The sequence below is a fragment of the Falco naumanni genome, chromosome 17 (assembly GCF_017639655.2).
Source record: "Falco naumanni isolate bFalNau1 chromosome 17, bFalNau1.pat, whole genome shotgun sequence".
In the NCBI taxonomy this organism is placed as follows: Eukaryota; Metazoa; Chordata; class Aves; order Falconiformes; family Falconidae; genus Falco; species Falco naumanni.
Genome location: NC_054070.1, coordinates 1,033,716 through 1,059,361, shown reverse-complemented (window position 1 = coordinate 1,059,361; position 25,646 = coordinate 1,033,716). Strand labels below are relative to the sequence as shown.

The 25,646-nt window shown below is 67.5% G+C and overlaps 2 protein-coding genes across 3 annotated transcripts; one reads left to right on the top strand and one right to left on the bottom strand.

The window, feature by feature from the left end:
- Positions 1-930: 930 nt before the first annotated feature.
- Positions 931-14,080, top strand: LOC121098500 (copine-5-like). The gene is given in 22 exon segments (XM_040616528.1): positions 931-1,044; positions 3,786-3,826; positions 3,891-3,937; positions 5,856-5,959; positions 6,466-6,505; positions 6,613-6,689; positions 6,974-7,033; positions 7,135-7,198; positions 7,451-7,554; positions 7,795-7,899; positions 8,391-8,432; positions 8,517-8,592; positions 9,649-9,702; positions 9,787-9,848; positions 10,146-10,192; positions 10,302-10,483; positions 10,558-10,685; positions 10,766-10,868; positions 12,756-12,813; positions 13,241-13,314; positions 13,870-13,905; positions 13,907-14,080. Coding segments are annotated over 22 exon segments (1,740 nt in total). The 5' UTR covers positions 931-961; the 3' UTR covers positions 14,060-14,080.
- Positions 14,081-14,862: 782 nt separating this feature from the next.
- SORT1 (sortilin 1) lies at positions 14,863-24,943 on the bottom strand. Of its 2 annotated transcripts, none has more exons than XM_040616807.1 (20): positions 24,813-24,943; positions 22,592-22,651; positions 22,255-22,328; positions 22,027-22,129; positions 21,707-21,871; positions 21,390-21,463; positions 21,153-21,202; positions 20,815-20,945; positions 20,559-20,703; positions 20,045-20,200; positions 19,771-19,877; positions 19,356-19,458; positions 19,099-19,267; positions 18,773-18,963; positions 17,611-17,800; positions 17,380-17,496; positions 17,101-17,209; positions 16,766-16,872; positions 16,417-16,540; positions 14,863-16,294 (listed from the first exon to the last, which is right to left on the bottom strand). In XM_040616807.1, the coding sequence occupies exons 3-20, from the start codon at positions 22,284-22,286 to the stop codon at positions 16,280-16,282; spliced, it is 2,088 nt and encodes a 695-aa protein (XP_040472741.1). In that variant the 5' UTR covers positions 22,287-22,328; positions 22,592-22,651; positions 24,813-24,943; the 3' UTR covers positions 14,863-16,279. The 2 variants fall into 2 exon arrangements, with proteins under 2 accessions (XP_040472741.1, XP_040472743.1); XM_040616809.1 differs by having other exon boundaries at positions 20,815-20,942; positions 24,813-24,884.
- Positions 24,944-25,646: the final 703 nt, after the last annotated feature.

Below are 25,646 nucleotides of genomic sequence, written 5' to 3'. Positions count from 1 at the left end.
CTGGGAGCCACTGGGTGATACTGGGGGTGGTGCAGGGGTGGCACTGGAAGCTACTGGGGCACGCTGAGGGCAGTGGGGAACTGGGTGCACTGGGGGACCCTGGGTCTGCAGGTGCTGGGGCCATGGGGGCACTGGAGGGGCTGGCTAAGGGGGCACTGGGGACTCTCCCTGGGGAGCGGGTGGTACCCAGAGGGGTCCCAGGGGGGTACTGGGGGTCCCAGGGGGGTACTGGGGGTCCCAGGAGCCCCCAGGTGATGCCGGGGGAGGGCTCGGGGGAATGCCGGGGGTTCGGGGGTGATGCCGGGGGGCTGTGGGTGATGACAGGGGTGATGCCAAGACACGGTACCAGGCGGCCGGAGGCAGTACTGGGGGGCTGGGGGCGATGCCGGGGATCCGTGGGGGGACCCAGGGGCGATGCTGGGGGGCGGTATGGGGGGAGCTGTGGGGGGACGCGGGGGCGATGCTGGGGGGTGGTATGAGGGGAGCTGTGGGGGGACGCGGGGGCGATGCTGGGGGGTGGTACGGGGGGGCCGTGGGGGGGACCCGGGTGCGGTTCCGTGGGTGATGCTGTGGGGCGGTACCAGGGGTCCGTGGGCAATGCCGGGGGCCCGCGGGCGGCCCGGGGGCCGGGACCGGGGGCCTGCAGGTGATGCCGGGGGCGGTACCGGGGGTCCGGGGGCGGTACCAGGGGTCCGCGGCTGATGCCGGGGATCCGCGAGGGGACCCGGGGGCGGTACCGGGGGGATGGGGGCGATGCCGGGGATCCGGACCCGGGGGTGATGCCGGGGGGCCGGTACCGGGGGGCGATGCCGGGGGGGCGTGGGCGGGGCGTGGGCGGGACCCTGGGGGCGGGACCCTGGGGGCGGGGCCGCAGGAACCCCCGGGGCAGCCCCTGGGCGCGGGGCGGGGCCGGGCCGGGGCGCGGGGGCGGGCGGAGCGGGGCAGCGGCGCAGCCCGGGGCATGGCGGGCCTGGGCGCCCCGGAGCCGGGCAGCGGCGCCGGCCCCGTCCCGGCCACCCGGGTGGAGCTGACGGTGTCCTGCAGGTACCGGGCTCGGCGGGGCTCGGCGGGCACTGGGGGAGCGGGGGGGGAGCAGCGAGCAGTCGGCGTTGTAGGTACTGGGAGGCACTGGGATGCACTGGGGAGCGGCAGGCGGGCAGCGTTGTAGGTGCTGGGAGGCACTGGGATGCGCTGGGGAGTGGGGGGGAGCGGCGGGCAGTCGGCGTTGTAGGTACTGGGAAGCGCTGGGATGCACTGGGGAGTGTGGGGGGAGCAGCGAGCAGTCGGTGTTGTAGGTACTGGGAGGCACTGGGGCGTGGGGGGGGAGCAGCGGCAGTAGGTTGTAGATACTGGGAGGCACTGAGGAGTGTGGGGGAGCGGCGGGCAGTCAGCGTCGTAGATACTGGGAGGCACTGGGATGCACTGGGGAGCAGGGGACAGTCGGCGTTGTAGGTGCTGGGAGGCACTGGAGAGTGGGGGGGAGCGGCGGGCGGGCGGCGTTGTAGGTACTGGGAGGCACTGGGATGCGTTGGGGAGTGGGGAGAAGCGGCGGGCCGTCGATGTTGTAGATACTGGGATGCATTGGGGAGTGGGGGGGACCAGCGGGCAGTAGGTGGTGTAGATACTGGGAGGGGACTGGGATGCACTGGGGAGGGGGGGGGGGAGCGGCGGGCAGTCGGCGTTGCAGGCGCTGGGAAACACTGGGATGCACTGGGGAGTGGGGGGGAGCGGCGGGCAGTCGGCGTTGTAGACACTGGGAGGCACTGGGACGCACTGGGGAGCGGCAGGCAGTCGGTGTTGCAGGTGCTGGGAGGCTCTGGGGAGCGGGGGGAAGCGGGGGTGCAGCCAGTGTCGTAGGTACTGGGGAGCACTGGGATGCAGTGGGGAGCAGCAGGAAGTCGACATTGTAGTATACTGGGAGGCTATGGGGAGGGGAGGGTCAGTTGGTGGTGTAGGCTACTGGGAGGCACTGGGGAGCGGGGGCAGTCGGCGTTGTAGGATATTGGGAGGCACTGGGAGACAGCGGGGAGTTGGGGGGGAATTGGTGTTGCAGGATACTGGGAGGCAGTGGAGTGCACTGAGGGAGTGGTGGGCAGTCAGTATTGTAGGATACTGGGGGAACGGGGAGCACTGGGAGGCACTGGGAAAGAGGAGGCAGTTGCTGGGGGGGAGTGGGGGGGGCACAGGGGGCACTCGGTGGGGGCAGTGGGAGGTACTGGGGGAGCTGGGGTACTGCCCTGATGCGGGTGCCAGCTTGGGGGGCTGGGGGGGGGGTAGGTGCAGGGAGCTTCCTTTGTGGGTGCTGGGGACCGGGAGGGGGGGGCTGGGGGGGGTGACATGCCACCAACCCCCCCCGGCGTGGGGAGCTGAACCTCCGCCCCCCCCCCCCCCCCCCCCCCCCCAGCACTGGGTGCCCCCCCTGGCCGCGCTGCCTGCGGCCGCTCTGACCTATTTTCCTCCCACTCCACCGGGCAGCGGGCAGGGGCCCGGGTGGGCAGCGCTGCGTGGGGGGACGGGACGCTGCCCCCGACACCCCCCCACGGCTGTGCTCCCCCGACACACCCCCCCATGGCTGTGTGTCCCCAGCACACACCCCCGTGGCTGTGCCCACCACCACACCACCCCCGGCTGTGCCACCCCCCCCCCCCCCCCATGGCTGTGCCCCCCAGCACCATCCCCCCCCATGGCTGTGCCCCCTTACACACACACCCCCCCGGCTGTGCCCCCCCCCGACACCCCCCCATCTGTGCACCCCAACATGCGGCACAGGGCATGTACAGCCGCGCACACCCAAACGCACAGCGCGGGGCACACGTGGCTGTGCACACCCTGTCGGCTGGCTGTGCACAGCGACACAGCGACACACGGCTGTTGCACACCGGCATACAGCTGTGCACGCCGACACAACACCTGGCTGTGCAGACTGACACATGGCTGTGCACAGACACACTGTCACCCGGCTGTGCACACCGACAGACCGACACCCGGCTGTGCACTCTGTCACCTGGCTGTGCATGCTGACATAAAGGGGCACACGGCTGTGCACACCAGCACGCAGCTGTGCACAGTGACACACTGACCTGCAGCTGTGCACACCAACACATGGCTGTGCACACCGACACATGGCTGTGCACACCAACACATGGCTGTGCACACCGACACGCTGTCACCTGGCTGTGCGTACCTACATGCAGCTGTGCACACTTACATGCAGCTGTGCACACCGACACACGGCTGTGCACACTTGACATGTGGCCGTGCACACTGACACACCGACACATGGCTGTGCACACTTGACATGTGGCCGTGCACACTGACACATGGCTGTGCACACTTGACATGTGGCCGTGCACACTGACACACCGACACATGGCTGTGCACACTTGACACGTGGCCGTGCACACTGACACATGGCTGTGCACACTTGACACGTGGCCGTGCACACTGACACACCGACACATGGCTGTGCACACTAACATGCGGCTGTGCACACCAACACACTGTCACCTGGCTGTGCATACCCACACACAGCCGTGCACACCAACACGTGGCTGTGCACACTTGACACGCAGCTGTGCACACCGACACACCAACACGTGGCCGTGCACATACCGCTGCCAAGCACGTGCAGCCGTGCACGCGCAGATGCCCAGCGTGCAGCACGTGGCTTTGCACGTCCCGACACGTGGCCACTCCCAGTGACACCCCAGCACGGAGCACAGCCTGGCGTGCGCAGCCGTGCACTCACACTCACGCTCGTGCTCACCCGCGCCCCGTCCCCGCAGGCAGCTCCTGGACAAGGACACCTTCTCCAAGTCGGACCCGCGTGAGTGTGCCGGGGCGGGGGGCGGGGGGGGCCCCGGCGCCCCTGACCCACCCTGTGCCCGCAGTGTGCGTGCTGTACACCCAGCGCCCCGGCAGCCGCCAGTGGCGCGAGGTCAGTGCCTGTGGCGGCCAATCGCATGTCGGGGTGGTGGCTTACTGGCCAATCAGCATGTTTGGGGTGCCAGCCAGCTGGCCAATCAGCATGTTGGGGTGATGGCTAACTGGCCAAACAGCATGTCGGGGTGTTGACCAATCAGCATGTCGGGGTGATGGCTAACTGGCCAATCAGCATGTCAGGGTGATGGCTAACTGGCCAATCAGAATGTTTGGGGTACCAGCCAGCTGGCCAATCAGCATGTTGGGGTGTTGACCAATCAGCATGTCGGGGTGATCGCTAACTGGCCAATCAGCATGTTTGGGGTGCCAGCTAGCTGGCCAATCAGCATGTTGGGGTGTTGACCAATCAGCATGTTGAGGTGATGGCTAACTGGCCAATCAGCATGTCAGGGTGATGGCTAACTGGCCAGTCAGAATGTTTGGGGTACCAGCCAGCTGGCCAATCAGCATGTTGGGGTGTTGACCAATCAGCATGTCGGGGTGATCGCTAACTGGCCAATCAGCATGTTTGGGGTGCCAGCCAGCTGGCCAATCAGCATGTTGGGGTGCTGACCAATCAGCATGTTGGGGTGATGGCTAACTGGCCAATCAGCACGTTAGGTGCCAGCCTATCAGCATGTTGGGGTGCCGACCAATCAGCATGTTGGGGTGCCAACCAGCTGGCCAATCAGCGTGTAAGTTGTTGGCCTATCAGCACGTTGGGGTGATGGCTAACTGGCCAATCAGCATGTCGGGGTGATGGCCAGGTGGCCAATCCCCATGTCAGCATGTTGGGGTTCTGGTTGTCAGCACTTTGGGGGCCAATCAGCAGGTCAAATTCTGGCCGACTGCATGTTGGGATACTTACCAATGAGCTCACTGGGGTGTTGGCCAACTGGCCAATCAGCTTGTTGGGGTGCTAGCCCGTTGGCCAATCACCAGCGAGGAACAGCCGGCTGAGGCGCAGCAGCCAGCCATTCTACACATTAGGGTGTTGGCCAGCCAGCCAATCAGCATCCTGGGTTGCTGACCAATCAGCATAGTGGGGTGCTGGCCACCTAGCCAACCAGCATGTCAGGGTGCTGGCCAATCAACACGCTGGGGTGCAGCCAGCCAGCCAATCAGCACGCTGGGGAGCTGGGGAGCATGTTGGGGTGCGGGGCAGCCAGCCAATGAGCTGTCAGCGTGCAGCCAGCTGGCCAATCAGGGCGCTGCCGGCCCCAGCAGGTGCTGGCTGTGCCCAGGGAGGGGACACTTGGGGACACCCCTCGGGGTGCCCCGGCCCCCCCCGCTCCCTCCCGCCCCCCGCCCCCCCACCGTGTGCCCTGTAATTAACTGAGGCATAATTGAGGGGCTTCGGGCCTTAATGAGCAGGCGGGGGCTGGGCAGGACGCGGTGCCAGCCCTGCACCCGATGACAAAGGGGCACCTGGTCCCGCCGTGCCTGGCCCGACGTCCCCTTCTGCGCCCTGTGTCACCTCGTGTCCCACACGTCCCCCGCTGTCCCCATCCTCTGTCTGTCCCCGCTCCCACCTTCTTCCTCCCTTCCTGTGTCTCTATCCCCGTTTCACCATCCCTGTGTCCCCATCCCCATGTCACCCTGGTGTCGCCATGTCCCCATCCCCGTGTCACCCCAGTGTCCCCATCCCCATGTCACCCTGGTGTCCCTGTGTCCCCATCCCGATGTCCCGATGTCCCTATTCCCATGTCTCCATTCTCATGTCACCCCAGTTTCCCCTTCCCTGTGTCCCCATCGCCGTGTCCCCATCCCCATGTCACTCTGGTGTCCTGGTGTCTCCATCCCCATGTCCCCATCCCCGTGTCACCCTGGTGTCCCCATCCCCACGTCCCCATCCCTGCGTCCCCATCCCCATGTCACACTGGTGCCCTGGTGTCCCCATCCCTGTGTCACCCCGCTGTCCCTGTGTCCCCCAGTTTGGCCGGACCGAGGTCATCGACAACTCCCTGAACCCCGACTTCCTGCGCAAGTTCGTCCTCGACTACTTCTTTGAGGAGAAGCAGAACCTCCGCTTCGACCTGTGAGTGTCCCCACTGTCCCCCCAGTGTCATCCCCCTGGCCACTGCAGCCCCCAGCGCCCCAGCACAGCCCCCCCCCCCCCCCCGCCCCCGTGGGGCTGGCTGCAGTGGCTCAGCCGGTGCCTGGGTTTGCCAGGCGGGCACTGGCGCTGGTCCCTGTTCCAGGCATGTCCTTGTCACTATCTGGTCCCTGTCCTTGTCCCCCTCTCTGTTCTGAACCTATTCTTGCACCATCACCATCCCTGTCCCCATTCACATCCCCGTCCCATCCCTGTCCCCGTCCCATCCCTGTCCCCATCTCCATCCCTGTGCCCATCCACATTCCATCCTGTCCCGGTCCCCATCCCTAACCCATCCCTATCCTGTCCCCATCATTATTTGTGTCACATCCTGTCCCTGCCCGACCTCGACCCCCATCTGCATCCAGTCCCCCTGTCTGTCCCCATCCCTGTCCCCACGGCCACCCCATCCCCGCTGCCTCAGCCACAGGTCCCCGCTTTGTCCCCAGGTACGATGTGGACTCCAAAAGCCCCGACCTCTCCAAGCATGTAAGTGGGGGGCCAGCCCCGCTCCCCACCCCCCCTCCCCGAGCCCTGTGGGGCTGGGGACAGAGAGGGGACAGGGACAGACCCCGGTGACACCACGGCTCCGGCAGGATTTCCTTGGCCAGGCCTTCTGCACCCTGGGCGAGATCGTGGGCTCGGCCGGCAGCCGCCTGGAGAAGCCCCTGACGTGAGCCCCTGCCCCGTGCCTCAGTTTCCCCGGGGAGGGCCCTGCGCTGGGGTGGCTGCCTGCTGTCCCCGTGTCCCCTCCCTGCACTGGCGACGTGCCTGGGTCCTTATCAGGGTGTCTGGGATGGAGACCAGACCCCGGTGCCGACAGCCCCGGCTCCAGCTGCCCTGGGCTCCCCCTGTCCTTTACCCAGCCCCTGCCTCAGTTTCCCCATGGGGGGTAGGGGGTGGCTTTTTTGGGAGGGGGGGGTCCCCTCTGTCACCCCTCAGTGTCTGTCCCAACAGGATGGGGACAGTGACCACGCACGGCCGGGGCAGAAGACCCGCTCCGGCTGTCTCCAATGGGTGAGTTTTGGGGTGCCCAGCTTGGGGGGGGTCCGGGGGGACACCAGGGTCACCGTGTCAGTGTGTGTGTGTGTGTCCCGGCTCACGGCCCCTCCTGGCAGCGGCATCCCCGGGAAGAAGTGCGGCACCATCATCCTCCTCGCCGAAGAGCTGGGCAACTGCCGGGTGAGCCGCTCTGGGGAGCGGGGGGACAGGTTGGGGACACCCCGGTAACGTGAGGGGGCACAGACCCCCACCCCTACCCCGGCTGCGCCCACTAGGTCTTCCTCACTCTGGGGTGAGGAAGATGAGGGTCAAGGCTGACCTGTCCCCACGGTGTGTCCCATGGGTCCTGGGTCCCTCAGCACCCCCCCGAGATCCTGCACCCCCCATGTCCCTGGGGGTGCCGGGCTGGTGACGCCCCTGTCCCCACCGCAGGACGTGGCCACGCTGCAGTTCTGCGCCAACAAGCTGGACAAGAAGGATTTCTTCGGCAAATCCGACCCCTTCATGGTCTTCTACCGCAGCAACGAGGACGGGACGTGAGTGACCCCCAACCCCCCCCCCCCCAAAACACAGTGGCACCTTCATGGCACCGGGGGTGGGGGGACAGCCCTGGCCATGGGACACCTCCTGTCCCCTTGGCGCTGGGCTGGCGTTGGGGGGGGGGGGGGGGGGGGGGGGGGGTGTCTCCAAAAATCCTCTCTAGGGTGATGTGGGAGGGGTGTTGCCATCGGGGGTGACCCCCCTTGTCCCCCCACATTTCCTCCCCCCCCCCCCAGCTTCACCATCTGCCACAAGACGGAGGTGGTGAGGAACACGCTGAACCCGGTGTGGCAGGCGTTCACCATCCCGGTGCGCGCCCTCTGCAACGGCGACTACGACAGGTGAGCTGTGGGTCCTCCAGGGCCGGCGGGGGTGGCCGCTCTGCACCCTCTTCCCACAGTCTCTGTGGTACCTACGCTCGTGCCTAAGCCCTCCAGCATCCCACGCCCACGCTGCGTGCCTCAGTTTACCCATCTGGGCAATGGGCTTCATCGCTATGACAGAGCCATCCCTGGGGGGTGTCCCTCCCCCTCCAAAACGGGTGTCACCGGCTGCGTGTCCTGGCAAACAAAAATCAGCGGTGGCTTGGTGGCTCGTCGTGCCGCCGGCTTGGCCCCATGTCGGACGTTGCTGTGGCAACGGCGGATAAAAATATCCCACCGAAAAAGCCTGAGGAGGAGGAGGAAGAGGAGGAAGGAGGAAAAGGCCCACGGAGGCATCAAAACAAGCCCATGGGAGTGGGCCCCAGGGACCCACCACAGCCCCTGGGGTGGGGGTCTGGGTTTTGGGGGTGCCAGGTGGTGGCTGTGACCCCCCCCCCCTTGCCTTGCAGAGCCATCAAAGTGGAGGTGTACGACTGGGACCGTGATGGCAGGTGAGCTGGGGGGTGGCCCTGGGGACCCCCCCACACCCCGTCCCGCCCCCCAGCTGACAGTACCCTCCCCCCCTCACCCCACAGCCACGACTTCATCGGGGAGTTCACCACCAGCTACCGGGAGCTGGCGCGGGGGCAGAGCCAGTTCAATGTCTACGAGGTGAGGCCAGAAAACAGGGACGGGATCCAGTGGCACCCATGGGTGCTACCCATCCCTCTGCTGCACCCCTGGGTGTCATGGTCCCTGTGCTGCACCCCAGGGACATTATAGTCCCTTGGGGGCCTGTGCTGCACCCGTGGGTGTTACGGTCCTCAGGGTGCCCGTGCTGCACCCATGGGTGTTGTGGAGCCCAGAGTTCCCTCTGCTGCACCCATGGGTGTCGTGGTCCCTGTGCTGCACCCGTGGGTGTTACGGTCCTCAGGGTGCCCGTGCTGCACCCATGGGTGTCGTGGAGCCCAGAGTTCCCTCTGCTGCACCCATGGGTGTCGTGGTCCCTGTGCTGCACCCGTGGGTGTTACGGTCCCCAGGGTTCCCATGCTGCACCCATGGGTGTTACGGTCCCCAGGGTGCCCGTGCTGCACCCATGGGTGTTGTGGAGCCCAGAGTTCCCATGCTGCACCCATGGGTGCCGTGGTCCCTGTGCTGCACCCCTGGGTGTTACGGTCCCCAGGGTTCCCGTGCTGCACCCGTGGGTGCCGTGGTCCCTGTGCTGCACCCCTGGCCGTTACGGTCCCCAGGGTTCCCGTGCTGCACCCATGGGTGTCATGGTCCCTGTGCTGCACCCCTGGGACATTATAGTCCCCTGGGTGCCTGTGCTGCACCCGTGGGTGTCATGGTCCCCGTGCTGCACCCCTGGGACATTATAGTCCCCTGGGTGCCTGTGCTGCACCCGTGGGTGTCATGGTCCCCATGCTGCACCCCTGGGACATTATAGTCCCCTGGGTCCCTGTGCTGCACCCCTGGGACATTATAGTCCCCTGGGTGCCTGTGCTGCACCCATGGGTGTCATGGTCCCCGTGCTGCACCCCTGGGTGTTGCAGCCCCCTGCTCTGCACCCTGGGGTGTTGCACCCCCCTCGGGGTGCCCCTCTGCACCCTGGTGGGGTGTCCCCTGTGCTGCCCCCCACCTTGGGGTGTTACGGTCCCCGTGGTGCCCCCCCTGCACCCCGGGGGTGCCGCGGCTCCGGTGGGGAGCAGCTCCCCTCCGCCCCCCCAGGTGGTGAACCCCAGGAAGAAGATGAAGAAGAAGAAGTACCTGAACTCGGGAACGGTGAGGATTGGGGGGGGGACACGGGGAGGGGAGGGGGTGGGGGGGCGCAGCCACTGTCCCTGCTCAGCCCGGTGTCCCTGGCAGGTGACACTGCTGTCCTTCGCCGTGGAGTCCGACCACACCTTCCTGGACTACATCAGGGGCGGGTGAGCGAGGGGGGGACGTGCCTCAGTTTCCCCGTCTGTATCCGGGGGATGGGTGTGGGGTCCCAGAACAGGGCGTCCCCAGCACCCGCAGCTGCTGCCTGGGAGGGGGGGGGGGGGACAGCGGAGGGAGATTTGGGGGTGATCTGAACTGGGGGGGGTGGGCACATCCCATCCTTGGGTGCTCCTCTGGGGAGAGCCAGGCTGCGGGCTGGCCCGGGGAGGGGGCTGGCCACCCCCCCATGGGTCACATCCTGCATCGCCCACCCCAGTGCCCTAAAGCCTCTGTCACCCCCCCAGGACCCAAATCAACTTCACGGTGGCCATCGACTTCACCGCATCCAACGGTGAGCGCGGGGCTGCGCGTGTCCCCAGCGGTATTTCACGAGCGGGGGGACTCGTCAAACCGCTGCTGGAGGGGGGGGCTGGGCCCGGCTGAGCCCCCCGCCCGCACAGGGAACCCCTCGCAGTCCACCTCGCTGCACTACCTGAGCCCCTACCAGCTCAACGCCTACACCATGGCCCTCAAGGCGGTGGGCGAGATCATCCAGGACTACGACAGCGACAAGATGTTCCCAGCCCTCGGCTTCGGCGCCAAGATCCCGCCGGACGGACGCGTGTCCCATGAGTTCCCGCTGGTGAGGGTCTGTCCCAAGGTGGGGTTCGACGGGGTCGGGGACGTCCTTGTCACCGCCGTTCACTTGTCCCGCAGAACGGTGACGTGGCCAACCCGGCGTGCAGCGGCATCGAGGGCGTCCTGGAGGCGTATCACCGCAGCCTGCGCAGCGTCCAGCTCTACGGACCCACCAACTTCGCCCCCGTGGTCAACCACGTTGCCCGGTAAGGGGGTCTCAGCCCCCCCCCCCCCCCCCGCCGGGGGTCCGTGCCCACCCCGGTGTCCCTCATGGGGTCCCTCGCAGCTCGGCGGCGGCGGTGCTGGATGGGTCCCAGTACTTTGTGCTGCTCATCATCACCGACGGCGTCATCTCGGACATGGCACAGACCAAGGAGGCCATCGTCAACGTGAGTCCCGTGGGTGGTGGGTGCTGGGGTGCGAGGACCACCCGGGGCTGGGGTGCTCTGAGCCATCCGGGGTGCCGCAGCAGCGGGGTGCACGGGGTGCTGCGGGCTGTGCCGGTGCGGTAACTGGCTGGGGAGCCCCAGGGTGGCGGGGTGACCAGACTGGCTGGAGCTTGGGGTGCCCCTGATGGGGGTGCAGTGAGCTGGGTGGGTGCAACAACCTGCAGGGGGTACCGCGAAGTGGGTGCAACATCCAGCTGGGTGCACGGGGTGCCCCCCCATAGCGGGGTGCCATAACCTGCCCAAACTGGGGCACGATTCCCAGCCAGGCACATGGGGTGCCCTGAGCTGCTGGGGTGCCAGGGCAAGCTGGGGAGGGGGGGGGGGGGGGGCGCTGGTGGCCAAGGTCACGGTGTCCCCTCCGGGGGGGTGGCGGGCAGCTCCTGCCTCCTCCACACGAGGGGCCTGGGAAGGAAAAAGCAATCCTGGCGCCGGGATGGCTCTTGGAAGGCACCAGCGGCACCTTTGCCCTCGCAAGTGCCGTGCCCGCGCCAGCCCGCTGTGTGCCCCCCTCCCCGCTCAGCCCAGCGCCCGGGCCAGCTGGGAGCTTTGTTCTTCCTCCTCCTCATCCTCCTCATCCCCCAGCCTCCCTCACAGCAGCTCAGCCCCATCTCTGCTCCCCGATACGTGGGGCGTCGGGAGGGTCAGGGATGCTGGAGCTGAGCAGGGATGCTGGGGGAGCCATCAGCCCCGTAGCAGGGGGCTGGGGGTGCCCGGGGGGGCGGGGGGCGATGCTGGGCATTGGCGGGAGTCGGGCAGGAGAACGGCTCCGGTAATATTTGTTTGCTGCTTTAATATCCCCGCAGTGCGGCTGTGCCGGCAGCTCGGGCCGCTCAGTGCCAGCAGCTGCCGCACCTCGCACCGGCCCGCTGCCTGCCCGCGGGCACCGCAGCCGGGGGGGGGGGTGGGGGGGGTGGCAGGGTGCCCTTGAGATGCCCTTGGGGTTCCCTCCGGAGCCTGGTGCTGCTCCGGGAGCACCGTGCTGAGCCCAGGGGTTCCCTTGACCGGCGGTGTGGTTCTGCGGTGCTGGGGGGGTGTCGTGGTGCCACCCAGCACAGGACGCCCCTGATGGCACTGGGTGCGGGGTGCCCATCGTGGCACTGAGGATGTCCCCGGGCACGGGGTGCCCATGGTGACCCTGGGTGCAGGGTGCCCACCGTCTCCCTGGGTGCAGGGTGCCCACCGTGTCCCTGAGCACATCACTGGGTGCAGGGTGCCCATTGTGTCCCCGGGTGCAGGGTGCCCATCGTGTCCCTGGGTGCAGGGTGCCCACCATGTCCCCGGGTGCAGGGTGCCCACTGTGTCCCTGAGCACATCACCAGGTGCAGGGTGCCCACCGTGTCCCCGGGTGCAGGGTGCCCATCGTGTCCCTGCGTGCAGGGTGCCCATTGTGTCCCCGGGTGCAGGGTGCCCACCATGTCCCCGGGTGCAGGGTGCCCATCGTGTCCCTGGGCACAGGGTGCCCATCGCGGCCCTGGCTATGGGATGCCCATCTCTGTGCTGAGCACCGATGCCCACCATGGCACTCGGTGCAGGGTGCCCATCCTGACCCCAAGGGAAGGATGCCCACCATGGTCCTGGGCACGGGATGCCCATCGCAGCCCTGAGGATGAGGTGTCTATCCTGGCCCTCGGCACCGGGTGCCCATCGTGGCCCAAAGGGTAGGGTACCCATCTGCACCTGCGCAGCACCCCACTGTCACCCTGTCCCCTGGGGCCCGGTGGGTGCTGGGGGGCCAATGCTGGGGGTGGGACCCTTGGGAGCTGGACTGGTGGCTGCCTTCAGCAATTTTGGTGCCTTATTTTGGTTTTTTCTCCCTCGTTGCTGCAGGCTGCCAAGCTCCCCATGTCCATCATCATCGTGGGGGTCGGCCAGGCTGAGTTCGACGGTAAGGCTGTGGGCGCCCCCATCCCACCCCGGCTCAGCAGCCCCCGAGGGGGCGCGGAGGCCACCGAGGCAACGGGACTTGGATTTTGCTGGGGCTCAGCAGGTCTTGCCGCAAGCCGGCGTGCGGGTGGTTATGAGCAGAGGTGTTCGTTAGGGCTGAATGAGCCCCCCGGGATGTACGGGGGGGGGGGGGGGGGGGGGGCGGCACGGGCAGCCCCCCCACCAGCAGCCGGCTGCTCTGCGGCGAAGGCAAATTAAAGCTCCCCCAGGAACTGCCAGTGATGAATCAGCCCGGCTCCCCCGCCTGCCTGCAGCTGCCAGGGCTGGGGGGCTGCTGGGGTTGGGCTGGGGGTGTCAAAGGGGGTCACCCTGGGGTGGGGGGGGACGTGGGTGCTGCTAAGCCCCCCCCCCACCTTTCCCCCCCGCAGCCATGGTGGAGCTGGATGGGGATGACATTCGCATCTCGTCCCGTGGGAAGGTGGCGGAGCGTGACATCGTGCAGGTACCAACTCCCCCGGGTGGGGATCGGGGACCCCGATCAGCTGTGGTGCTGGTGTGGAGGGCTCCCCGGCCACCCCACATCGGCCCCATTACTCCTGGGGTGCACTGACTGGTCCCAGCATGGAGGGTGACGAGGTGGGCTGCATACTGGAAAGGCACTGGGGGACATGGGTGAACTGGGGCATGGGGGAGCACAGGGGCATGGGGGGGGGGCGGTGCTGAGAATCGGGGTGCACTGGGCCGTGGAGGGATACACTGAGACATTCGAGGGGGTGTGCTGGGTTGTGGGGGAGTGCACTGGGACAGGGAGGGGGGCTGCACTGGGAAGAAGGGGTGCACTGGGAAGAAGGGGTGCACTGGGAAGAAGGGGTGCACTGGGGCTCGGGATGTGCTTGGATCTGGGGGTGCACTGGGATCTGGGGACACACTGGGGCATCAGGGAAGGGAGGGGCACTGGGATGTGGGGCTGCAGTGAGTGGGACACACAGGGCCATGCTGGCCAGGGGGACCAGTCCCTGGGGGTCCCTCCAATCCCGTTGTGTCCCCCCCGCCCCAGTTTGTCCCTTTCCGTGACTACCTGGACGGGGGGGGACAGCCCGGTGCTGAGCATGGCGCGCCTGGCCAAGGACGTCCTGGCCGAGATCCCTGACCAGTTCATCTCCTACATGAAGGCACGCGGCATCAAACCCCAGCCGGCGCCCCCCAGCCCCGACCCACCCGGCCCCCCAGTGCCCCCCCAGCCCTGACCGCACCTGGCTGGCACCCCGTGTCCCCCCCACCCCAGCCCTGGGCCTTGGATGTTTTTCTGAGCCCCCTCTTTCCTTTTTCAAGGGATAAAAGGCAGCAGCACCCTGCCAGGGCCCTGGGGGGTCCTGTCCCACCCCACCCCATGTGTGTCCCCCCATAAATCACCTTTTCTGGGGTCCCCGGGGGGTCAGGGATGGAGGCGCTGGCGCTGGTGTTGGCCAAGCACTCGTGGCAGTGGTGGACCCCCCCCCATATCCAGCCCAGACCATCACAGCTCACCCCATCCTGGCACACCTTGGACTGGTGCTGAGGACCGTATCCTGCCCCCCCCCCAAAAGGGGCAAGGGGTCTCCAGCTCTCCCACCTACCCTTTTCCCCCCCTCCCGAGGTGTGGGGTCCCCTCTGGTGGCCCCAGTGACATTCAGAGCATCCCCAGCCCCGCAGAGGTGATGCATGTCCCCCCCCCCCCGCCCCAGCCCCATAGGCACCCCCCATCCTCCGGCAGCAAGTGCTGGCCCCTCCTGGGGGGGGGGGGGGGGCGCAGGTCTGTTTGTGTGTGTCCCCCCCCACCCTCCACTTTTCTATTTGCATGGACAGCCCCCCTCCGTGCCCCCCCCGCACTGTGTCGCCTGTGCATCTGCTGTGGGTTTGTATTGAGTTGCCTTAAACCGGAATAAATTATAGCCTTTTTAATTACCGCCACCCCCGGGCCCCCTCCAGCATCACCCCTGCAAGGGGCGACCCCCCCCCTCCCCCCCCACTGTCCGTCCCCCCCCCCCGACACAGATCAGGGCACACAGGGTCCGTTTTGGCTTTATTTCTAATAACCCAAATATTGCAAATATACAGAAAAATACCAGTACAAAGTTATTAACACATCCAGGTTTATTTACAGGACTCTGCACTGGCCTTGGTGTGTCTGTCCCCCCCCCCCCCCCCAAGCCAGGCGGGGGGGAGGGGGGCACAGGGCTATGGCTTTTAGTTAGGGGGTTACGCTCCGTCCCTGCCCCCCCCCCCGCGAGTCCCATGGGGACGCTGAAGCACATGCAAGGGGCGCTGGGGCCATGGCCCCCCCATCCCCCCAGCACCGTGCTGTGCCGGGGGGGGGGGGGGGGCGCAGCAGGCTTTGCACAGTCACTGGGGCGAGAGCAGAAGCCATATGTCATGACAGCACGGCCAGATCGCGATAACCGTGGTGGGGCACGAGGGGCTGAAGGGTACAAAGGGGGTCTGTACCCCCCCCCTCCTGCACCCCCATCCCACTGCACCCCGTGCCCCAGCTTGGGGGGGGGTCAGACAAAGCCCCTGCAGCCCAGCTGGGGGGGGGAGGGGTCACAAGGAGCCGGGCACCCTGGCTGGGGGGGGGGGGGGGCTGTCAGGGGGTGCAGCCCCCCCCCCTCCCCTAAAGAAAAGGAGATTTCCAGTGTAAGGAGACTGTAACAGTGCTGGGACCAAATCCTGGCAGGGTGCAAAGCGGGGGGCTGGGGGGGGCGAGGACTGACCCAGCACTTGGAGGGGGGGTGGGGGGGGGGTGCCAGGCCAGGCCAGCCCCTCCCTTCCTGCCTGCACCCCTGCCTGCTGGGGGGCTGCTGGGGCTGAGCCCCCGCCCCGGCCCCTCGGTAAAGAGCTTCAAGCTTTCATTCATTATTGCTGCATTTCCCTCGGCCAAGGCCAGCCCGGGGGGGCCAGAGCTGGGCCGTTACACCCCCTGGCCATGGGGACCCCCACCCCAAGCTGGGGGGCGTAGGGGGGGGGGCCCGGCAGCGGCGCAGGCAGCCCAGCTTGTATTGCTTTGGAGAAGAAAGAGGCAGCGGGGCTGGGGGCTGCAGGCAGGCCTGGCTGCTGCCCCCCTCCCCTCAGTGCGCCCCCCCCCCCCCCCCCCCCAGCAGCGGTGACACCTCAGGGCTTGTCCCCAGCACCCTGGGGCTGATGCTGCGGTTAGAAGGGGGGGCGGGGGGGCTACTCCCCACGGGGGACAGCAGTTCCTACTCAGTCATCCTTAAAATAAAACAACCCAGAAAAGGGAAAAATAAAAAGATCGTAAAAGCCCCTGTCCCGCGCTGGAAGGAAATATTAAAGTGGAGTTAAGTTAAACCCCTGCGCGTGTCCCCCCCCCCAGCAGCAAAGCCACCCCCGTGCGAGGGGACCCTGCCTGCGCGGGGGTCCTGCTTGTGGGGGTCCCTGCGAGCAGCGTGGCGGTGTCCCTGGCGTCGGTGCCGCTACTCCAGGAGGTCCTGGGGAGAGATGGGACCGTCACCCCCTCCCCGTCCCCAGCATGGTCCCTGTCCTGCCCCCCCCAACACAGCCCCGGGAGGCTGGGGTGCCCGTGGGGGGACACCGGGACCCCCGCGCTCACCTCGTCGGAGTCATCGTGGTACCCGCTCTTGCTGGCCAGGGTGCCGGGGTCCAGCGTGTCGATGCCCTCGACGCCGTTGGCCTCCGCGTGCTGCCGCAGGACAGAGTAGCGATGCACCAGGAACCTGCAGGAGCAAAGGGGGGGGGGGGGGGGGGGCGGGGGGGGGGCATGACCACACAGCCCCGACCCCTGGCAATGTGCCCCCCACCCAGGATACACTCATCCTGCGAGGAGCAGGATGGAGCGGCTGGGTGCAGGGTCTGCCTGGGGGGTGGTCTGCCGGGATGGGGGATGGGCAGGGTCACCCCTGCCGTATGTTTTGGGGGGGGGGCAGCATCCAGCTCCTCACCTGCCCCCACAGACATATTTCTTGACGAGGAGGACTCCGGCCACAGCGGTGACAAGCAGCACGGCCACGACGGCCAGGATGATGGGGGTGGAGCTGGTGGATGCTGCCTGTGGGGAGAGGAGGTGGTGGCCGGAGCTGGGGGGCACCACCAGCCCCCCCAGACACAACCAGCACCCCCGTTTATCCCGGGGGACAAATGTCCTGATGTCCCCACAGCATCCAGCCAGCCCGGCCCGGCCCAGCCCAGCATGGATCTGCTGGCTCCAAGGGTACGGCCAGGAGCTGGCCCGATGCCCGGAGCTGTCACCGCCCCGGCCGCTGTCACCGTCACCTACCAGCTGGCTGGGGTTGAGGAAGTTGCTGGTGCATTTCTTCTTCATGTCCGTCTCCTCCCGGCTCGGGCTCTCCCCTCCCGAACACTTGTCCCCTGGAATTTTCCGATACCTGGAGAGGGGGAGGTGACACCTGGTGACCCCACAGCCGTTTCCCAGGGACCGCCAGCCCAGATCCAAGGTGACAGGGCAGGATCTGGCCCCGCTGGGTGCAGGGCTGAAGGGTTCCCTGGGGAATTTGGGGGTTCCACCCTGCTGCTCCCCAACCCCGGGGAGTTTTACCCGCTGGTCTTGAGCAGCTCCCGCCGGCCGTAGAGGCAGAATTCCAGGTCGTGTCCCTTCAGCTCCGGTTGCTCCACACACACAGACTGGTTCTCCGGGCGGTAGTAGCCAAAATCGCTGCGGGAAGAATTGGGAAGGACGATGGGACCCTGCCGGGGGACCCGGCTGGAGGAGAGTGACAACCGGTCCCCAACGGGGACAGCAGGTGGGAGCCGAGGCGATGGAGGCTACCAGAGGAAATCCTCCAGCGTGCAGGGACAGACGGACGGCTGCTTGGTCACCACGTAGTCCCGGCCGTTCTGGCACACCGAGGATTTGCGGAGACGTCGGTATTGCTCCTTGTAGCCCAGTATGCAGCCGTCACTGGGGTCGCTGGGGTCGCTGGAGTGCGCCAGCCAGATGGTGTAGTCCTTGTCCTCGCCTGCGAAGGAGAGGGCTGAGCGGTGGCCAGGGACACGTCCCCCGGGGACGGCAGCACCGTGGCGCTGGGCAGGGCGCTGTGCCGGGGGGAGCCGCCTGGCACGAGCCACAGGCTGGGTGTGCCAACCCGCCCCTCACCCCGTCCCCACGGAGGGGACCGAGGGCCACGCTGCCCTGGCAGAGACACCCCGAACACTACCTGCACCGGGGGCTGGGGCAGGAGCGTCCCCCAGCGCAGCCCTGGCTGTCCCCAGCACTGGCTGTCCTCAGCACCACTTGTCCCCACCCAGCCCTGGCTGTCCCCGACACTGGCTGTCCCTGGTTCCACTTGTCCCAACCCTGCTTGTCCCTGGTCCCACTTGTCACCAGTGCTTGCTGTCAGCAGCCCCGCTTGTCCCCAGCCCCGGCTGTCCCACAGCCCCGCTTGTCCCCATCCCTGGCTGTCCCACAGCCCCGGCTGTCCCCCGGCCCCACTTGTCCCTGGCCCCGCTTGTCCCCATCCCTGGCTGTCCCCCCATCCCCACTTGTCCCCCATCCCTGGCTGTCCCCAGCCCCACTTGGCCCCATCCCTGGCTGTCCCCCATCCCCACTTGTCCCCATCCCTGGCTGTCCCCAGCCCCACTTGTCCCCATCCCTGGCTGTCCCCCAGCCCCACTTGTCCCCATCCCTGGCTGTCCCCACCCCCACTTGTCCCCCATCCCCGGCTGTCCCCCAGCCCCACTTGTCCCCCATCCCCGGCTGTCCCCAGCCCCACTTGTCCCCCATCCCTGGCTGTCCCCCAGCCCCACTTGTCCCCCATCCCCGGCTGTCCCCAGCCCCACTTGTCCCCCATCCCTGGCTGTCCCCCATCCCCACTTGTCCCCCAGCCCCACTTGTCCCCCAGCCCCACTTGTCCCCCAGCCCCGGCTGTCCCCGGCCCCGGCTGTCCCCAGCCCGGCTGTCCCCCACCCCGCCTGTCCCCAGCCGCTCTCACAGGTCCTGCTGAGCAGCTCGCTGAAGTCGATGGTGTAGGAGACCCACTTGCGGGAGAGGAAGCTCCCGCGGAAGCCCCAGATACTGACGTTCATGGAGCGCGCCCCCGGCTCCGACGCCAGCCCAGTGAAGAAGATGGGCTCCTTGGAGAAAGCGTACTGGTACCAGCACTGCCCCTCGTCTGTCGAGAACCTGGCACGGGAGGGGTCTATCAGCACCCGGGTGGTCCAGGAGGCACCTCCCGCAGCTCCCTCCCACCCCACCTTTGCTTGGGACCCCCCCCCCCAACCCCAGCGAGCCGCCCCTCCACACAGAGCCCGTGCGTACTCGATGACGTTGACGGGCTGGCTGGTGTGCTCGATGGCGACGATGAGCCCCCCCGAGTCCAGGATGGCGTAATGGTGCGGCCCCTCCAGCATCCGCGCCCAGGTGTAGCCCCCGTCATCCGAGATGTAAACGTCGGGGCTCATCACCGAGATGGCCCCCCCGACGCTCCCTGGGAGGGGGGACATGAGCCGTGGGGGTGACACACGCGGATACGGGCTCCCTGGGGCCCCGCCGCCCACCCTGGTGAGGCTCGGTACCGTGGGCGATGACGATGCCGACGGCGTTGGGCTCGGAGAGCGGCGCCATGGGGACGTTCAGCTTCTGGGAGATGCTGTACGAGGCGTGGATGTGGAGGCTGCACTGCAAGCGCAAGAGCAGAGCCAGTCCAGGAGCCCGCACGTACCGGGGACAGGGAGGGGCAGAGTCACCCATTAACTCCCAGTGGGTGCTGGGGAGCACCCCTGGGACCCCCCCCCCAGCCTGCTCAGGGCTTGCCACGCACCCCGTGGTGTGACCCCCAGCCCCACGGCGCAGCCCTCAGCCCATGCAAAGCTGGCCCCGCACCCTCAGCATCTCAGGTGCGGCTTGCCCCCCCGAGCACCCCCTCGGCAGAGCCAAGGCAGAGGGCACCCCGGGGACCCGCGGCGAGACCCCCGGAGGGGACAGACCCACCTCCTCCTTGCTCCTGGCCGTGGAGTCACAGGTGGTGTTTTTGGGCTTCCGCAGCGGCACCCACTCCCCACCGCGGTCAAAAGTGATCACGGACTGGATGGAGTTGTCTGGTGGGAGGAAGAGGAAGATGCGAGGGGTCAGGAGGATGCCCAGCCCATCCCCCCCTCCCTGCACCGGGGTCACGCTCCCCTCCAGCAACCCCAGGGGCCAGATCCCATCCCTGGGGGGGGCACAACCCCAGTTTGGGGAGAGGGAGGGAGCCGCGGCCGCCCACCTTCGGAGAGGACGCTGGTGATGTAGATGCCCCGCAGCGAGGTGACGTTGGTGAAGTCGGTCTCGCCGCCGGTGGTGGTGTAGAGATGCCGCTCCAAGGACTTGGAGTAGACAATGCCGCGGTCGTCGGAGGTGTAGATGGTACCAAACCCCGTGTCTGCGGGAAGGACACAGGGACAGGAGTGAGGTGGGGCTGGGGGGGCTGCTCCCATGGGGCCCCCCTAGACCGGTACTGGTACCAGCAAGCCCTGGGGTGTCTGGGGGAGAGGAGAAACCCCCCCCGAGCGCCACAAAACGGACCCAGTGTGGTCACGGTCCCTGCATGCTGCAAACCAGAGCAAGCAGCCAGCTAATTAGCGATGCCTTAATGAGGAAGCCCTTCCTCCAAGGCACAGCGGAGCTGCTGCAGCACGGAGAGAGAGCCCTGTGCTCAGGTGAGGAGCTGGCTGGCTTGCTGCAGAGGTTTCCAGTGGTCCCCAGCCCCAGGATGTGTCCCTGTCCCCAGTGCCACTCACCGCCCGGCTCGTCCACGTGCATGAACACCAGGTCATCGTTAGCGGCCAGGATGGAGTAAAACTGCTCGTGCCCGACGGAGGGGAGCTGGGCCATGTTCCAGGTCTCGCCTTGGTCAAGGGAGACGTGAATGCGCCTTGTGGTACCCTGGGGAACCAAAGCATCGTTATCCTTCATCCTCCTTGCTGGGGAGAGCTGCAGGCAGGGACCAGCCGCTGCTGCCCGCTCTCTGGCAGTACCAGGAGGGGGGACAAGGACCTTCTCTGTCATAACGGAGGCGAACAGAAAGCGTCCTCCCAGCCCGAAGGAGTAAATCTTGGTGCCGATGACCTTGAAGGTTTTGCCGAAGTCGGAGGTTTTCTTTAGCTCCAGTAACCCCAGATCAGCTTCTTAAGAAGAAGGGACGGTGGATTAACGAGCCCGGAGCTGCCTCCAGCTTCGTCAGCTGTCACCGGAGTTGTGTCCCCCTCCAGTGTCCCAGCTCTGGGCATTCCCAGCTAATCCCAGCTTTTCTCTGGGGCATCACCCCCTCCAAGCCCCACCCCCCTGAGTGATGGGGACACCAGAGATGTGACTCAGGATCAAGAGGTACTTACTGCAGGAGTTGTTCAGGTAGGTGGTGAAGAAGATGGTGTCGTTCGCACCCCTGGGGAAGAGAAGTGGGGGGACACGCACCCGAAGGCAGGTGGGACATGGTGGCTCAGGATGCCACTGCCCACAGATCAATCCCTTGCTGTGGCACCGCTCACTGTGGGGGTCCCCCTGCCCGCTCAGGCTGTGACCAGCCCCCCCCCAAATCACTTCACGCCCCCGCACCGCGGGCAGCCACTCACCACTTGGCCAGGCAGACGGCTTTGTGGATCTCTTCCCACTTCTCCCCAAAATCCTTGGAGACCCAGAGGCCATTCTGCAAGAGCCAAGAGGTTGGTTATGGCTGACCCACCCCTCGCAACAGCCTCCCCCCAGCTCTGGGGACGCAAACCCCTATCCCCAGCCGTGTTCCCCTCCCCCCCCAGGGCCACACACATCCCCCTGGCGTGGGGATGGAGCCCAGGCCACGCAGCCACAACCCGGCTGATCCCTGGAGAAGCACCACCAGTAGCCTTCGCCATCCCCAGCCAGGGTCTCATCCTGGCTCCCCAGCCCTCACCTCGGTGCTGAGGGCCAGCAGGCAGTCCGAGTTTTGGGGGTGGTAGGTGATCTGCACCAGCGGGTGGAAGGGCAAATCCGTCTGGACAAAATTCTTGGCAAAATCCGACGAGCGGAAGATCCTGCCGCCGCGGCTGCCGCCGGAGACGTCACCCGTCAGGATGACCTGGGTGCAGGGAAGGGGGGGGGGGGGGGGGGGGGCGCTCAGCCATGGCGGCAACTCCCAAAGACCACCGTGATGGTGACCCATCCAGCCCAGGGTGGGGGGCTGCCAGGCACAGCTCTGGCTTGCTGCCAAGCCAGCACGCCGCCCCCTCCTACCTTTCCCGAGTTCTCCGGGCCGATAGCCATGCCGAACTCGGTCCGGATGAAGGTGTTGTTGATGAGGCCGGTGATGTCCTTGAAGGTTTTCCCGTAGTCCTCGCTGGAAGGGAGGGATCATCGCGGTGGTGAGCCAGCACAGCGCCTCGGGGGCTGCTCCCGGCCCACCCCACAGTCCCCAGCGTGCCACCCGCCGGGTCCCCAGGGTGGCGGGGGGAGGGGGCTCACCTGCGGTACAGCTTGGACTGCCCAAAGCTCATGATCACCAGCGGCACCTGGAACGTCGTCAGGACAAGGATGACCTGGGCAGGGAGAGGCAGACAGGCGGGGTCACACCCGGAGCTCCAAGGTCCCCCTGGCCCTGGGCTCCCCCCTGTCCCCCCAGGGGGAAGGGCTGACCCCTCCCCAGGCACCCCCCCTCTGTGTCCCAGCCCCAGATGAGCCCCTGCCTCAGGTCCCACCAGCCCCACAGCCCCTCGGGCACAGGAGGGGGCCACTCGTGTCCCCTCCAGAGGCATCAGCTGCTTTGGGGGAGGGAAGCCCCCACCCCCACCCCGGCACTTACCCCTGTGCTGTCGCCCACCCAGGACAGTGACACGGAGCCGCTGAGGTCATCGAAGACACACTGTGAGGGAAGAGATAGCAAAAGCACTCCTACAGCCGGGGGGGACAAGCACTGCCGCCCCCCCCCAGCAGGACAGAGCTGCAGCATGCCCCATGGCCACCCCTTTGCAGGGGACACACGAGTCCCGGAGCCTTCCCCTGTCACCCACCCAGGAAGGTGACACTAACCTGTCCCCATGGCACATGGGTGCGGGAGGGTCCCCTCTGCGCCACTGAGCCCCCCATCACCACGCAGGGACCCCCCCACACCTGGAAAAGGCTCCCACAGCCCATGTCCACCTGCATCCACCTCCCGGAGCAGGCAGGATGCTGGGCAGCTGCCTGCCAGCCAAAGACCCCCTTGGTGGCACTAGGGGACACTGGTTTGGACTGGAGTGACTGGATGGCAGTGGGGCGGGGGTAGTTAGTGGCACACGGGGTGCCTGGGGACACACGTGGGGTGCCTGGGGACAGAGGTGCTGGCAGCTCCCGGCTCTGCCCGTCCTAAGGCAGGGAGAAGGGAAGCCCGCAGCGGGACCAAGGCCACAGCCACAGCCATCCCCATCACCCACGGGTGGGGGTGAGGTGGCAGGAAGGGGTCCCCACAGTGCCACCCCGTCCCCACACCCCGCTCTGCAGGAGGCATCTCCTTACGGGTGAAAAAAAAAAAAAAGGGAAAAAGGGAAAGAAACGTGAATCGGCACAAGACCAGTCAAAGGACTGGTCAAACTGGGATGGCAAAGCCACCAAGTGGCAACCAGCCGGGCCAGCAGAGCAGGCGTAGCCGGTGGCTGAGAGCCAGTGGATCCCGGCACAGATCCCAGAGCAGATCCCGGTGCAGATCCTGCCCTTGCAGTTAATGTTCAACCCCCAGCCGTCCTGGCGAGGGATGAGGTCAGGATCCCCCCGCGGCTGTCTGCCTGCCCATGGGGGCTGGGAGGGGGCTGCTCCCTGCTGGGGGGGGCGGGGGGGGGCTCTGCCACCCCCCTGCCAGCAGGCCAGCATCTGTCTGTCTGTCCAGCCCTTGGGAATGGCTGTTAGTCCTGCCCTGTCCTGCCCCAGCTGGCACAGGGAGAGCAGGGGCCATCTGTCTGTCCGTCCGTCCCAGGGGATACGGGGGGTGTCTGTCCGTCTGTCCCATGGGATACAGGGGGTGTCTGTCCCTCCGTCCCAGGGGATACAGGGGGGTGTCTGTCCCTCCATCCCAGGGGATACAGGGGGGTGTCTGTCCCTCCGTCCCAGGGGATACAGGGGGGTGTCTGTCCCTCCATCCCAGGGGATACGGGGGGTGTCTGTCCATCCGTCCCATGGGATACAGGGGGTGTCTGTCCATCCCAGGGGATACAGGGGGGTGTCTGTCCATCCCAGGGGATACAGGGGGGTGTCTGTCCGTCCGTCCCAGGGGATACAGGGGGGTGTCTGTCCGTCCCAGGGGATAAGGGGGGGGGTGTCTGTCCGTCCGTCCCAGGGGATACAGGGGGGTGTCTGTCCGTCCGTCCCAGGGGATACAGGGGGGTGTCTGTCCGTCCCAGGGGATAAGGGGGGGGGTGTCTGTCCGTCCGTCCCAGGGGATACGGGGGGGTGTCTGTCCATCCCAGGGGATATGGGGGGGGGTGTCTGTCCCTCCGTCCCAGGGGATACAGGGGGTGTCTGTCCGTCCCAGGGGATATGGGGGGGTGTCTGTCCGTCTGTTCATCCCACGGGATGCAGGAGGGTGTCAGTCAGTCCCAGGGGATACAAGGAGGGGTCTGTCTACCTGTCTGCCCACCCCATAGATTGCAGGGGGTTGTCCGTCCCAGGGGATACGGGGGGGGGGGTGTGTGTCTGTCCGTCCCAGGGGATATGGGGGGGGGGTGTGTGTCTGTCCGTCCCAGGGGATACGGGGGGAGTTGCCTGTCTGTCTGTCCCATGGGATGCACGGGGGTGTCTGCCTGTCCCAGCGGACGTGGGGAGGGGAACGTCCGTCTGCCGGTCCCGGGAGCTGTACGGGGAGTGACGCCCGCCGGTCCCGCCTCCCCAACCGGCGGCCGGCGCCAGGCACCGCCAGGGCCCGGGCAGGAGGTGTCGCCCGCCCCCGGCCGGGGGTGCTGACACGCGGGGTCCCCGGTGTCCCCGGTCCCTCCTAGGAGTGTCCCCGTCCCCGCCCGGGCGCTGCCGGCCCGCGGCCCCGCCCGCCGGCTCACCTGGTGCGTGTTGTTACCGAGGGCGGCCGGGATCCCGCGCAGGCCGCCGCAGGCCTCGCCGCCCGCCGCCGCCGCCGCCAGGCCCCCCCGCGCCGCCGCCGCGGGGGGGGTCGCGGGCCCGCAGCCCCAGCGCCGCCCCCGCCGCCCCCAGCGCCAGCGCCAGCGCCACCGCCAGCCGCGCCGCCCCGCGCCGCCCCATGGCGACTCCGGCCGCAGCCGCCGCCGCCCCGCGCCCGGGCCCGCCACCCCCCGCCCCCCCGCCCGCCATTGGCCGCCACCGCCCCCGCCGCCCGCCCCGGCGCCGCGCCCCCCCCGCGCTGATTGGCTGCGGGAGACGCCGCTCTACTCCGAGGCGCACCTCCTTGGCGGCCCGCCCCACCCCGCGCCCTCCGGTTAGCTCATCGCGCTGCCAATCAGCGCCCACCTCCTCCCGCGACTGGCCGCCAGCTCTTGCACGATGGGTGCGAGCCCACCTCTCTCGCGTTTGACCCCGGGTTCTAATCTACCTAGCGACAAGCCTCTGATTGGCTGCGCCGCCATAGGGGGACAGACGGAGCGATTTTCTGATTGGCCGAAGCGACAGGTAGCCGGGGCGCGCCAGGCCGGCCCCCGGCCCGCCGCCACGCCCGCGCGGGCCCTCCCCGGGCTGGGGGTCCCGGGGGAAGCGCAGTGCCTGGGGAGGCGGGGAGGCAGGCTGGGGGTCAGCGCCCGGCTGCGGGGGCGCACGGCAGGGCAGGGGGCTCAGCGGCGTGCACCCCCCCTCCGGCTGGCCGCCCCCGTTCGCCCCGGGCTGGCACCGGCGGGGCCGGGTCCTCCCGTGCCCGGTGACGGTGA

Bases quoted from the DNA above. Each gene is read 5' to 3' on its own strand.
- SORT1 (XM_040616807.1), bottom strand. From the start codon at position 22,286: ATGAGCTTTGGGCAGTCCAAGCTGTACCGCAG. The intron at 22,130-22,254 runs GTGAGCCCCCTC...CCTCCCTTCCAG, and splicing joins CAGTCCAAGCTGTACCGCAG to CGAGGACTACGGGAAAACCT. The intron at 17,801-18,772 runs GTGAGAGCGGCT...TCTCCTTCGCAG, and splicing joins CGAGCTGCTCAGCAGGACCT to GCGAGGACAAGGACTACACC.